This window comes from Penaeus vannamei, chromosome 37, assembly GCF_042767895.1.
Source record: "Penaeus vannamei isolate JL-2024 chromosome 37, ASM4276789v1, whole genome shotgun sequence".
Taxonomy (NCBI): domain Eukaryota; kingdom Metazoa; phylum Arthropoda; class Malacostraca; order Decapoda; family Penaeidae; genus Penaeus; species Penaeus vannamei.
The window spans coordinates 18,214,148-18,229,147 of record NC_091585.1 but is presented as its reverse complement, the minus strand read 5'-3'; the positions used below and the strand labels follow the sequence as shown (position 1 = coordinate 18,229,147).

Here is a 15,000-nt window from a genome sequence, read left to right as displayed (position 1 = left end):
CACACACACACACACACACACACACACACATATATATATATATATATATATATATATATATATATATATATATATAGAGAGAGAGAGAGAGAGAGAGAGAGAGAGAGAGAGAGAGAGAGAGAGAGAGAGAGAGAGAGAGCAAGCAAGCAAGCAAGCAAGCATCGAGAGAGAGAGAGAGAGAGAGAGCGAGAGAGAGAGAGAGAGAGAGAGAGAGAGAGAGAGAGAGAGAGAGAGAGAGAGAGAGAGAGAGAGAGAGAGAGAGAGAGAGAGAGAGAGAGAGAGAGAGAGAGAGAGAGAGAGTCGGTACAACAATACCCTCCATACGTACGACACCGAGTCTTGCAATTGTCAAGCAGCAGAAGACAACTTCTATCAGAATTCCATCTGTGCGAGCTATTCTAGCGATGATTCCCGACGTAGACATATTCATTGGGAATTACACAATAATTGACCAAGAAGTCTTTGGACTTTGGGTTCAAGGATACTCAGGTAAAGTAATGGATTACATTCTATAAATAACTATTAATATGTTATGTCATACTGAATCGGCGTCATGGAATCTATTTATAATATTTTTACAGTCTATGTAATACATGCAATCGAGATCGGTTGTAAAAGTTAGTCGTTGAATATGAAAACCTGAAAACTTAGCTAATTATTTACCATACTTCATTTCCTCTAAGTAATATCTGAAGATTAGGTTGGTTTAGTAAAGTCACGATTTTATTAAGATTTGTAAGAGGCAAGTACAGGTAAAATGAAAAGGAATAGGGAGAGCGACAAAATGAGAAGGAATGAGAATTAAAGAAGGATGATAAAAGAGAAAGGAAGAAGAAGAAGAGGATGAGGAGGAGGGGGGGTGAAAAATAAGAAATAAGAGAGTGAATGGCACTGATGAGGAGGATATAAAGAGGAACGAGAGAAGGGAGAAGGAATAGATTGAGAGGAGAAAGGGAAAGGAATTGGACAAATGGGAGAGAGAGAGAGAGGGAGGAAGGGAGAGAAAGGGGTGTAAATAAGATTCCGAATATGTCAGTAAACAGTACTGTGAATTGATAGGTGGATAGATTCTGTCACATTTTTATCCCATGATATAATTATTGAAAGTTGATAGCATAAAGATTATTAAGCATATAAATAGGCAAAGACTATTGAAAGTATGGCCTACCTTTCTTCAGCATGATCATGACATGGTATGTGCATTTTGAAAGCCTATATATTTGTTATTAATTAAAAGATTTTTTTTTCTGAAAACGTCATGGAATTCATCATTTTAATGAATCCGTATGTAATGTTTATGTATCTCATTTACTAGAATACAGTATTAATACTTTAGAAAGATAGAAAGACCAAGAGATAAGGAGAAAGGGCAAGATGATAAGTAAAAGTAATCGTCACAAGGCTGATTCTGACTCCCTGTTACCTTTACATCTTCAGTTGTGGAGGCTGTTTCAGTGCTGCAACAACGAGGAGCCTTAGAAACATGGGGAGCGTCACACGAACTGCTTACCTCGGATACCCTAGACCACTATCGTACGTTTGGGATGCTGGAAAAACTGCTGCTTACGCCTACCAAGCTGGCTGAAGAATGGACCTTCCAGCTAGAGCCTGCTGTACAGAAAATGGTTATTGAAAAGTATGCTAAAGAAATTTTGTGAAAGCATGTGGATATGTTGTAGATTAGTTCTTATTTGGAGAGTTATATATTTGGTGGTGAGTGTTGATTCTATTATCATGTGTTTTTGCCTTTCTCATTCTTGTCTTTAATGCAAATGATCAAAGTTTTTAAATTGTTTAATTTGTAAATAAATTTAGTACTTGTGTTAGAATAGATAAAATATTTAGCAACTGTCACATTCTATAATTACAGATATTATGAGTTTGATGATATTGTCATTCGTGAAATAATTGGAAAGAAATTATCAGGCAGAACTCGAAAGGACCTTGATGATGTCGCTGAAAAAACAGGTGTTTTGCTGCGATCATGCAGGTGAGATACGAACATGTATTTTATTAATTTCCTATTTTGTATTCTGAATAATACCACAAAATGGTATCATTTTGCCTAGAAACTGGCATGCTATCAACATAGTATGGGGATTTTTTTAATTTACAGGCGTCAGTTCGACAACGTGAAAAGGATATTCAAACAAGTAGACGAAATGCCAGGTTCCGTGGTGGCAAATATCCAGTCCTCATTTCTCTTACCAAATGAATTAGCCAAGTAAGTTATTTTTAAAGGAGATTTCTTTGTAGATAATTCTTTTACATGTGATGATTTTTTTTCTTTTGATATTCTATGTATACATGCATTTGTTATTACCCAAATTAAGTTTTCTGTGACAGTGTTTGGAAATGATAGGGGAACCAAGAATTACAAGAGGATATATTTATTGATTTAGACATTTTGTTTTAAAGGTATCTGTTTATGTATATTTCATCTTGATAGTGTGAATGTGTATAGTTCTTATATGTCTAAGGGTATATTGCCCTTATATTGTATAGATGTGCTTGATTTCTTTGGGTTTTCAAATTTGTGAGGAACAATGTTTAATTCATGTTTATTTATGATATGACTGTGGAGGAAATATACACTAAGAATATGCAAATTCCATTGATGAAGATACTATGACTTGCTAAGTAATTTTAAAAATGTGTTACTGCCTTGGCAACAAAAAATGGACATTGTCAAACTATTATTGCACAATTTTCAGATGTATCTAGGAAGGGGAACTACTTATCTTTTTGTACAGACATACTATATAGCAAAAATTGAAAAGGTTCCGTCCCCCCTTGCAGAAAATACGCCTCGATTGTCTTCATCATCAACAACAGGTTCGAGACAAGCAAAAGGAAGCTCAACTACCTTACCTTCGAGGATTTTTCGGTGTGCGCATCTCTTATGATGAACTCCTGGACAACCTCCACTATCACGTCGAGCTTCAACGTTGGTGCAGATGGCCGTGATGACTCTGACGTGGACCGAGAGTTCCTCATGGACCTTAGGGACTTCAAGCTCCTGTTAGATCGGGAGAAGGAGCACAGGAAGTAAGAACTTTCTGTAGATTTGTAATGTGCCTGATTCATTATACGTTATAGAAATATTTCTTATTATTTTTTAAGTATTGCTGAAGTGTGATTTTCTTTTGGGAAGGAGTAGAGACCCTGTGAGACTCAACATACATATTATTTTAAATGTTTGATTGATTTTTTGTTTTTTTTGTCAGTAAATTAACTCAACTCTTATGAATATGCAGTATCCACCATTAAACCCTCACAGTCCTTGCTCATAAGCATAAGTCTATGTTAGTATTATCATTTTAATTACCCTCTCTCGCAGCCCCTCCTCAAAAGTCCCAGCCAAATTTATAGCTGCGTCCCTGTCCCTATCCCCATTCCCATTTCTATTCCCATTCCCAGTCCCAGCTCCATCTCCATCTCCATCTCCATCCCTACCCCATCCCAATTCCCATCCCCATCCCCATCCCAATTCCCATCCCCATCCCAATTCCCATCCCCATCCTAATTCCCATCGCCATCCGAATTCCTATCCCCATCCTAATTCCCATCCCCACCCCAATTCCCATCCCCATCCCAATTCCCATCCCCATCCCAAATTCCCATCCCCATCCCAATTCTCATTCCCATCCCCATTCCCATCCCCATTCCCATTCCCATTCCCAATTCCCATCCCCATCCTAATTCCCATCCCCATCCCAATTCCCATCCCCATCCTAATTCCCATACCCATCCCAATTCCTATCCCCATCCCAATTCCCATCCCCATCCCAATTCCCATCCCCATCCCAATTCCCATCCCCATCCTAATTCCCATCCCCATCCCAATTCCCATCCCCATCCCAATTCCCATCCCCATCCCTATTCTCATTCCCATCCCCATTCTCATTCCCATCCCCATTCCCATCCCCATTCCCATTCCCATTCCCAGTTCCCATTCCCATCCCAATTCCCATTCCCACCCCAATTTCCACTTCCAATTCCCATTCCCATTCCCATCCCCATCCCCATCCCCATCCCAATTCCCATCCCGATCCCCATCTCCGTTCTCCTCCCCATTCCCATCCCAATTCCTATTCCCATCACTATCCTCATCCCCATCTCCATTCCTATCCCAATTCCCATCCCCATTCCCATCCCCACCTCCCTCCTCCTCCCCATTCCCATCCCCATTCCCATCCCCATTCCCATCCCCATCCCCATCCTCATCCTCATCCTCACTATCTCCATTCATATCCCAATTCCCATCCCAATTCCCATCCTCATTCCCATTCCCATCTCCATCCTCCTCCCCATCCCCATTCCCATTCCTATCCCTATTCCCATCCCCATCCCCATCCCAATCCCAATTCCCATCCCTATTCCTATCACCATTTCCATTCCCATTCCTATTCCTATCACCATCCCCATCCCCATCCCCATCCCCATCCCCATCCCCATCCCCATCCCCATCCCTATCCCAATTCCTATCCCTATCTCTATTTCCATCCTCCTCCCCATCCCCATCCCCAAACTGCATCCTATCTCCATCTCTATCTCCATCTCTGTCAACATCCCCATCCCCTTCGGCATCCCATCCAGATCCTCATCTACATGCCTAAAACCATCCCCATCCCAATGTCAGTGTATCATCAGCAATATCCCCAACCACGACCTTTACCCTTTCCAATACCAACTTCATCCCCATCCCCATCCTTCTCTCCATCCCCTACCCCATTTCCATCTTTATCTACATCTTTATCTTCATCTCCAATCCATCCCCACCCACATCCCTTCTAAACATCCATCTCCAATCTCATCCCCTTCCAGTGGCATAGATTGGAAGTTTAACAGAGTTGGCAAATTCCATAGATTTTCCAACAAAGCAGTGAGATTCGTTCTACCATGCTGAGAGAAAATGGAAGGCGATCTGTTGAGTAATGCACATCCTCACTACTAGCGATGCAGTGGCAGCGCTACACTGATCTGGAAAAGCATTTCTTATGTAAACAAACTTTTCATAACTTCTGTGTTAAGTTGACCTCAGGAAGCGGAAAGTTCTGCTACTTAAACTGATATAACTCGGGGTGAAACAGAGAGAAGATCACGAGAAAAGAGACTGCTGTCACATTTTTCGGACAAGGATTGAAAATGTCCATCAAAACTGACTATACTTGAGAGGGGGAGGAACCTCCCCCATGCCCCCCTTTGTCTGCACCACTGTTCCCTTCCCCATTTGCAATCTAATTCCCATTTGCACAACCGCCATCACTAATTTCATCAATACTCCCACCTCCATTTCCATCCCAATGTCCTCATCCCTGTCTCCAATCCCCAATCCCGACTTTTACCCATACCCTCATCCCTCTACCTTATTCCATCCCTCAACTACATCACCAAAGATTTGCAACCCCCATTCTAACTCCCCAACTCTTATTCCAGTATGACCCTAAGCCACTTACGGGGCAAGATCCCAGACCGCATGTGCACTGAGGTCGAGAATAACTTCAAGGTCTACTCAAGGGCCATCATTAACATTGGCTGTGCCCTCAACAACACACGTGATCTGCGGGACTTCTTTGTCGACACTGTGGAGAAAATTGTAGATCCTTGTCGGCAGTCGAGGTGGAAGGGGGCCGAGCTGGAGGTCTTTTTACAGGTCTATGCCGATGCTGGGAGTGGGCTTGATATTATGAACAGGTGAGTGAGGGCTTGGCTTGATTGGTGTGATAAAAACGTGGGTCGTGATTCTTGATTGACTGTTTTTGTTTGTTCATTTATAATTTTTACTGTCTTTATATATGATTCTTTATGTGGTGGTGTTTTTATTTTTAAGGTATATGTTTCTTTTTCCATCTTGGCTTTTTAATTTTTTGTAGGGTTTGTGTTTTGTGACTGCGGAAAGGTAAGATAGATTTTAAAAATTATAGGGAAAGCAGTTTCCAAATGACTCAAAAAGGACAGAAAATATGGTGAATTTTGGAAAGTATACAAATTTTTCATAAATACTTGCCAGTAATTTGTTATTGCTAATGTAATGCATATATTATTTCTTTGAGCAAGTAGTAGAGGCAGCAGCTGTTTTATGCATTTTGGTTATATTATTGATGTCAACATTTACTTAAATTATTTGACTAGAATGTAATTTTTTTCAAAGTTAGATTGATTCTATTTACTTGTATTGCTCATTGTTTAATGTAAGATATTTTGATTTAGAAGGGGAATTATTCTTAGTTGAAAACCAAGCTCAATGTTTCAGAGTTCTCAAGATGATCTTTCACATACATATTCACTCATGCGCACATGCACATGCACACATGTACATGCTCACACACATACCCATGTACATGCACACACATACGTACATTCACACTCACATACACATACTCAGGCACACGCACAAGCACATGTACAGACACACGCACAAGCACATGTACAGGCACACACACAAGGACATGCACATGCACATGCACATGCACATGCACAGGCACAGGCACAGGCACAGGCACATGCACATGCACATGCACATACACATGCACATGCACATGCACATGCACAGACACAGACACAGACACAGACACAGACACAGACACAGACACAGACACAGACACAGACACAGACACAGACACAGACACAGACACAGACACATACACAGACACAGACACAGACACGCACATGCACACACTTGTACACACACACACACACACACACACACACACACACACACACACACACACACACACACACACACACACACACACACACACACACACACACGCCCACACACACACTCACACACTCACAAACCCACTCACTCACCCACTCACTCACTCACCCACTCACTCACCCACTCACTCACCCACTCACTCGTCCACTCACTCGTCCACTCACTCACCCACTCACTCACCCACTCGCCTACTCACTCACCCACTCGCCCACTCACTCACCCACCCACTCACCCACTCGCCCACCCACTCACCCACCCACTCACTCACCCACTCGCCTACTCACTCACTCACTCACCCACTCACTCACCCACTCACTCACCCCCTCACTCACTCACTCACCCACACACTCACTCACCCACTCACTCACACACTCACTCACCCACACACTCACCCACTCACTCACCCACACACTCACCCACTCACTCACCCACTCACTCACCCACACACTCACCCACCCACTCACTCACCCGCTCACTCACCCACTCACTCACTCACCTACTCACCCACTCCCTCACTCACTCACTCACCTACTCACCCACTCACTCACTCACCTACTCACTCACCCACTCACTCACTCACCTACTCACTCATCTACTCACTCACTCACCTACTCACTCACCCACTCACTCACCCACTCACTCACTCACCTACTCACCCACTCACTCACTCACTCACCCACTCACTCACCCACTCACTCACCCGCTCACTCGCCCACTCACTCATCCACTCACCCACCCATCCACCCACCCACTCACCCACTCATTCACTCACTCACCCACTCACTCACTCACCTACTCACCCACTCACTCACCTACTCACTCACTCACTCCCTCACTCACTCACCTACTCACCCACTCACTCACCTACTCACTCACTCACTCACCTACTCACCCACTCACTCACCTACTCACTCACTCACCCACTCACTCACCCACTCACTCACCCACTCACTCACCCACTCACTCACCCACTCACTCACTCACCCACTCACCCACTCACTCACTCACCCACTCACTCACCCACTCACTCACCCACTCACTCACCCACTCACTCACCCACTCACTCACCCACTCACTCACCCACTCACTCACCCACTCACTCACTCACCCACTCACTCTCACACGCGCTTACTCACTCACCTACTCACTCACTCACTCCCTCACTCACTCACGTACTCACCCACTCACTCATCTACTCACTCACTCACTCATCTACTCACTCACTCACTCACTCATCTACTCACTCACTCACTCACTCACTCACTCATCTACTCACTCACTCACTCATCTACTCACTCACTCATCTACTCACTCACTCACTCACTCACTCACTCATCTACTCACTCATCTACTCACTCATCTACTCACTCATCTACTCACTCATCTACTCACTCATCTACTCACTCATCTACTCACTCACTCACTCTCACTCACTCACTCACTCACTCTCACTCACTCACTCACTCTCACTCTCACTCTCACTCTCACTCTCACTCTCACTCTCACTCTCACTCTCACTCTCACTCTCGCTCACTCATTCACTCACTCACTCACTCACTCACTCACTCACTCACTCACTCACTCACTCACTCACTCACTCACTCACTCACTCACTCACTCACTCACTCACTCACTCACTCACTCACTCACTCACTCACTCACTCACTCATATTCATTCACTTACACACCTGTGCTCACCTTCACAATTACACTTACATTTGCAAAAGAAAAAAAGGAAGGACAGATAATTGAATATGGTACAGAAAAAAAAGAGAGAGAGAAAGAGAGAGAGAGAGAGAGAGAGAGAGAGAGAGAGAGAGAGAGAGAGAGAGAGAGAGAGAGAGAGAGAGAGAGAGAGAGAGAGAGAGAGAGAGAGAGAGAATTTATGTTGAAAATAGAAGGGAAAGGGATGGGAACAGAGGGAAAGAGAGTAGAGAGAAGGGAAAAGTGTGAGGGGAGAGAGAAAGAGAAAAGGGAAAAGGGAGAGGCTGGGACTAAAGGAAATAAGAGGAAGAGAAAGAAGAGAGGGATAGGGGACAAAAGGAAAGGGAGAGAGGTAGAGATGAAAGGCAGAGAGATAAAATGTAGGAAAAGATGAAGGCAAAAAGAAAAGAGAGAGATGAAAGAAAAATGGGATAGAAGGAAAGGGAAGGAGGAAATTGAGAAAAGAGGAAAGATAAAAAGAAAGTGATAGAACAGAGAAAGAGAGATGGGAGAAAGAGATGATGATTGGAAGAGAAAGGGAATAGGGGAAATGGATGGAAAAAATAGGAATGGAAAGCAGATTGAAACAAAAGGAAAGAAGAAAGGGAATAACAGAACAAAAGGAATGGAAGAGGGGAGAGGGATTGAGATGGAAGGCGAGGAGAGAGGAGAAGGATAGGATTGAATGAAGAGGAAGAGGGAGAGGGATGTGGATAGAAGGAAGAGACAAAGACAAGGAGAGTAGATTGATGGGTATGGAAGGTAAAAGAGGAGAATGAGGGATGGGGAAGGAAGGAAATAATAAGGGAGATAGATAGGTACAGAAGGAAAGGAGAGAGAAAAAGAGAGGAATTAGAACATAAGGTAAAGAGAAGAATGGAAGAGGAATGGGGATAGGAATGATAGAAAGAGAAAGCAGGAGAAAGCAGAAGGAGTGAGAGAATGAAATGATAATAAAAACAGAATAGATATAGTTTTCACCTGAAAAAGGTGAAGGGTTTAGTGCAGAAAAGGAAATCTGTCTCTTATTAGTAGGATACTGAATTCATTGAATTATATCATTAATTTTTTTTTCATTTCCTGTCATGCAAACTGCATTATTTGAGCACATTTTACATTTTTAACATTTTACTGACTTTATTCAAAGCAATAAATGCTTTGAAAATATAAAGGAGTAGACCAGTTAGTACAATCATTCATGTTCTTATTCATCATCAACAAAAGACCACTAATTTTCAAATAAGTGATGGTTTGGCATGGACATAAATGTATATATATTATAGCATTGCATTTATGTCATGCACACTGGCAGATCCAGCTCTTTCTAGGGGTATTTTTAACCTTTCATAAGCATTCTCCAAGCATTTTGTATCACTTGTACATTGCAAAAAATGCAAACATGACATCAGTGAATATAACAAAAGAGGGAAGAATAAGAAAAAAACAAAGGCCTGTTTTTTTCCTTCTTTGTTTTGTTTATAATTTGTGCAACATGGAACCTACACATGACAGTCAGTAGGATATAGGAAATAGAAGCTCTCATTGGTACAATAAGAAGAAAGGTACATGTTTCAGCACAGCCTAAATTTTCCACATATCTTTATATCACCCTATTGTGGGATATAAACATTGCAGCGTCCATTGTTGGTCTGGTAAACGATAATTAATGCAGCATGACACTTGAATCAAAGTTGCTTGAAAATTAGTGGTTTTGTAAATGACAAGAAGATTATTTGAATGAAAAGAAGGATCAGTTTTTTCCATTAGGTTTATAGTGACAAGTCTTATTAAGTATTCAACAGTAAGAACAATCTTTTTAATTTCATTCAAAATCTCTTCTTTACTTTATATAATTTCACAGTCATTTTGTACTAAATAGAAAAGAAGATTAAAATGATATCATGTGCAGTTTTTAAAACCAGATATTGGATGGCTTGAAATGGATAGGATGGTGTTTTTCTTATTTGCTTTTTCTGTAGGTATTGATTTCAGTAATTAGTTATTAGATTGAATTTTACTCTTACTGTTGCATTTCTGTATCATTTGAATGTTGATTTTCCTTTGTATTTCAAGGGTACACCAACTTTTACATACTGCTTTTTTGAATGATCATGAAATCTGATGCCAGTGATTCTCTTATGAAGCTTCTGATTTGAATGCATGAGTATTATTCTTGCATTGAAAAGTATTCATTTCTTTTGTCCTCCTTGCAAGAAAACCTAAAGGAAGAAGGTGAGGATAATTTAGCATCTTGAATTTTTTTCTTTTTTTTTTACATTTCTTTAAGGTTTGTTTTCCCTTTTACTGCACTGTCTATAGGGGCCTGTTATGTATTCTTCATACGGGAATGGAACAGGTGTTGTGCGGGCTTCTGCAAAAGGCATCGGAGAGCCACCTCTGCACCTGACAAAGAGACACCACATTGCAATGCTGTCACAAATCTGTTACTAAGGAATGCTTGTGGGGCTTTGCGTGGTGGCTTTTGTGTATATTTTTAAGTATTAATCACTCTTTGTTATTATTATTATTTTTGTAATTATTATTATTATTATTATTATTATTATTATTATTATTATTATTATTATTATTATTATTATTATTATTATTATTATTATTATTATTATTATTATTATTATTATTATTATTATTATTATTATTATTATTATTATTATTATTATTATTTTTGTTATTATTTTTGTTATTATTATTATTATTATTATTATCATCATTATGGTAGTTATCATCTACATTATGATGATGATTATGATTATGATTGATGGTGATGATGATATGTATTAATATTATTGTTTCTATTACTGTTGTTGTTATTATTTATGATTTATAAGATAAGATATCATTTATCTTGTGTGGTTCTTTTTGCACTTTTCTGTTATTTTAATCATACCTTTGAAGAAAATGTGCATACTCATGCATAAGCACTGAAGATATAGACAAAGGAAAATATTTAGCCTAGTTTCTAATAAACCACCACTGTGTAGGACTGAATATTAGATAGAGAGTTAGAAGAGCAAGAAACATAATGCATAGTTCTATTGCTTGAGCAAAAGACATAATGCATAGTTCTATTGCTTGTGTAGATAGTGTTTTGATAATGAAGGGAAATCAATTTGCGTGTTAAGGAAGCATTTGAATGAGGTTGAATGAGGAAGAAGAATGCTTTTGTAAGTTTCTTAAAGGCATAACAAAAGAAAGGTTGTGATTGATTCATTCAGTAGGACTATAAGCACACTTAATTTTATTATGATTTCTCAATAGTTGGAATGTGGGTAGTTAACCATAAATCTTCTGTTAGATTTGTGTTTACTTTTAAGTAGGTGTATTATGTATTGTCTTTTTGTTGTGTGTTATAAGTTGGGTGATTGTTAGTTTTGTAATACACTTACTTTATCATTATATTTGAGATTATTTTGGTTTCAGCTCCTTTTTTACTTCCTTCACTTACAATAGAATGTTACAGTATTTTCCTGCATTTTAGACATTTGTTACAATTTGCTTCTCGAGTTTATTACGTGAATAGATATGAGAAGGGTGTGTTTTGGCTTGTTAATTTTGTAACTCATACATTATTCATGGTGGAAACATTTACTCTTATAGGTATGTTTTTTTGGTTATAATTCATGTGTTACTGTATGTGGTATGCATATCATGGATTGACATGTTAATGGATTATAATGAGTAAGATTATTTTATTTGGATTCGTCTCAGATATGTTGAAATTTTAAGATAGTAAAGATGATGTTAATAAAAACATTATAAGTCATCAGTATGATGTTTAATTAGATGTGAGAGCTGGCATTAAGTTTCATCAGTGTAAAGTTTAATGAGAAGTGAGAGATAACAAATATGATATATTTAACTCAAACCTTCAAATAATTTTTAGATGTTATCCTTGTTATGTTAAAAGGAAAATTAATTATAGCTTAGAAGTCAAAGCAGAATTTGATTTAAAGACTGATTTTATGTTAGATTTTATATATCTGAATTGTGATTTATATTAGTTCCAAGGTGTTATAGAGGATTACAAATGAAAAATTTAAGATTTGATGAAGAATGTATGAAAGTGCTTTTTTAAACCATTTATTCAATTATATTTTTTTATTAAGATGTTAAAGATGTAGCATTTAAGAAAGAGAGACTAAAAGCATAACACATAATTACTGCAGGCATGGAAATCCTCACCTATATGATTAGTTTTGCATTGTCTTTAAAAGAAATGATTATCAAGAAAAGAAAAAATCATTATTAGAATAAGATGATAATTCTGGTTTTGGTGTTAGCTTTGACATTATCTAATTGTTCAATATCCAGCCTGCAAAAATTCTTTTGGTGGATTGATCAACCACTAATTAAAATTTCCCACATCTGTCCCCTCTTTCAGTGACCACTCTTTACGCATGACATGGGAGAGGTACATGAACACCATGCGGATGTGTATATGTCAGTTGTACCACTCCTGACATCACGCTCCTCCGCTGCGCCTCACCCGTACAGCTACAGTGCAAGAAAAGGTCACATCCGAATGACCCTTGCTTCAAACAAGTAAGGAAAACTGGGCTTTTGATTGGTTGGAGTGTAGAGGGGGGGAAGGTGGTGGTTTGGGAAGCCAGTGTGGTTTGTGTGTGATGGTGAGGATGCAAATGGATGAGTGCGTTGGTAAGCTTGGTTGAGGATGGATGAAGATGGGTGTGAATAGGTGAGGATGAGTAAGGATGGAGTGAAGTGGGTTGAGGATGAGTTGGAATGGAGTGAGGTTGGATGAGGATGTAAAGGGATGGGTGAAGATGGATGAGGTTGTGTATGGATAGGTAACGATGGATAGAGTTGGGTCGGGTTAGATGTGGATGATCAAGATGGTTGATGTTTTGGTAAAGATGGTAGTTGGTCTTTTTTTCCCTCTTTCTTTCTCTTTTTGTAACCATTCTTGTGATTTTTTTTTAAAGGAATTTAAGAAAATAGGTTTGTCCAAAATCAAATGGCTTTATTCTTTGCTCTTACTTATTGCTTCTTCTTCTTCTTCATCTCCTTTTTCTCCTTCATATAAGGGATGTTTAAGTGATGAGTTTGTCGTGTCTCGATGGCAGATGTATTTGTCTTTAATGATATTCTTCTACATCTAAAAATGAATTGAATAGACTGCTTTTTTATAACATTTAGTGCTTACATAATGATTAAACATAAATTATTTGTTTATATTCTTTTGCTTTGCTTTTATTATTTATGTTAAGTATCAAGATTCTTGGTTTTGTAATTGTTCTTTATTAGACATAAGTGAATCACGTATGTTAAAAAAAAATCCATTATAGTACATTCTTTTGAAATTAGATTTCATGAATTTTAGAGCTGCATTATTACTGATATTTATATATACAGTATATATGTAAAAATATAGTTGCATGTTAAGATTTTCTCTAAGAGCCTCTTATTTTAAGGACATTGCTTATATTACAATTTTTATTACCCTTTATCATGTAGACTAATTGATTTTATAATTTTTCTCTTTCTAGGGTTGCAAACGAGCTTAGATTGGTAGAGCAGCCTTAGTCACATCAAACAATTTATCGTCTTTTACTGATTGCATGGTAGATAATTGCTAGAGAATTTTTAAGAGCAGGCATTTTGAGTAGAAGCCAGATAAGGGTTGAGGAAGCTGCGGTAAAGTGAAATGTCCATCAAAAAGACTTAAGGAAAAGACAATTTGACTCTTACTTATTTAGTTAGGAATTTATTTATCTTTATTCAACAGTTTAGGGAAGATTATACAAGGGATTGTGATAACTTATTGAAATTTGCAATTTGCTGAGAGAGTGCCAGTCTTTGGTGGATGAGAATGTACTGAGACATTCATTAACTTATTATAACAGATTATATATAGGACTGAATAAATCTACTTATCATTCATTAGCAGCTGTGGTGAGATCATTTTGAAAATTGCACAATGCCTGTTATATATTGTGTGATATCCAGTGTTTATTTATATCCTTCTAACACTTGTCTGGGAGGAAAATCTAATACTTTTGGTCATTTTGATTTTGGAATTGAAACGTCAAGTTGAATAGAAAAATTAAAGTAATATGTACTAAATGTTATGGTGAGCTTGAGTTTATTGTGCATTATAAAGACAATAGATACTATGAACTAGTATCATCTGTTGTTAGATTGAAAATACAGCATATTAAGAATTGTGTTTTATATTTATAAATATGAATATCAAATATGAAAGACAAGATTATGGGGGAAAGTAATTTGATTTTTATTCATACTTTTATATTCCTCACTTTATCATAATATTCTTATACTTTTTATTTAAATGAATATGAATACATATAAATTCACTATGCATCTGAGATAAGTCGATCCTTGTTCCTAATTAGGGAAACTTCGAAAGATATTTACAAAATGCATACTTTGGTTTGCAATATCCTTTTGTATGTGATATTCAAGCACATATTATTTTCATGTATACTAATACTTATGTAAATAACACTTGTAAATCTACATTGTAAATAGAAAATGTTGTCTTTAACCCATTTTTGCCAGGTACGTGCACTGTT

At 38.4% G+C, this 15,000-nt stretch overlaps 1 protein-coding gene across 1 annotated transcript in view; it reads left to right on the top strand.

Moving 5' to 3' along the window:
• Positions 1 to 273: 273 nt before the first annotated feature.
• Fibp (acidic fibroblast growth factor intracellular-binding protein) overlaps positions 274 to 15,000 on the top strand; it is a 17,188-nt gene continuing 2,461 nt past the window's right edge. Inside the window, exons 1-8 of the mRNA XM_027380555.2 lie at positions 274 to 489; positions 1,438 to 1,636; positions 1,871 to 1,990; positions 2,117 to 2,224; positions 2,800 to 3,048; positions 5,440 to 5,697; positions 12,828 to 12,988; positions 13,954 to 15,000. The exon at positions 13,954 to 15,000 is cut by the window's right edge and continues 2,461 nt beyond it. Of these exons, the coding sequence (XP_027236356.1) occupies positions 405 to 489; positions 1,438 to 1,636; positions 1,871 to 1,990; positions 2,117 to 2,224; positions 2,800 to 3,048; positions 5,440 to 5,697; positions 12,828 to 12,906 (1,098 nt within the window). The 5' untranslated portion in view covers positions 274 to 404 and the 3' untranslated portion in view covers positions 12,907 to 12,988; positions 13,954 to 15,000. The remainder of the gene's footprint in view (positions 490 to 1,437; positions 1,637 to 1,870; positions 1,991 to 2,116; positions 2,225 to 2,799; positions 3,049 to 5,439; positions 5,698 to 12,827; positions 12,989 to 13,953) is intronic.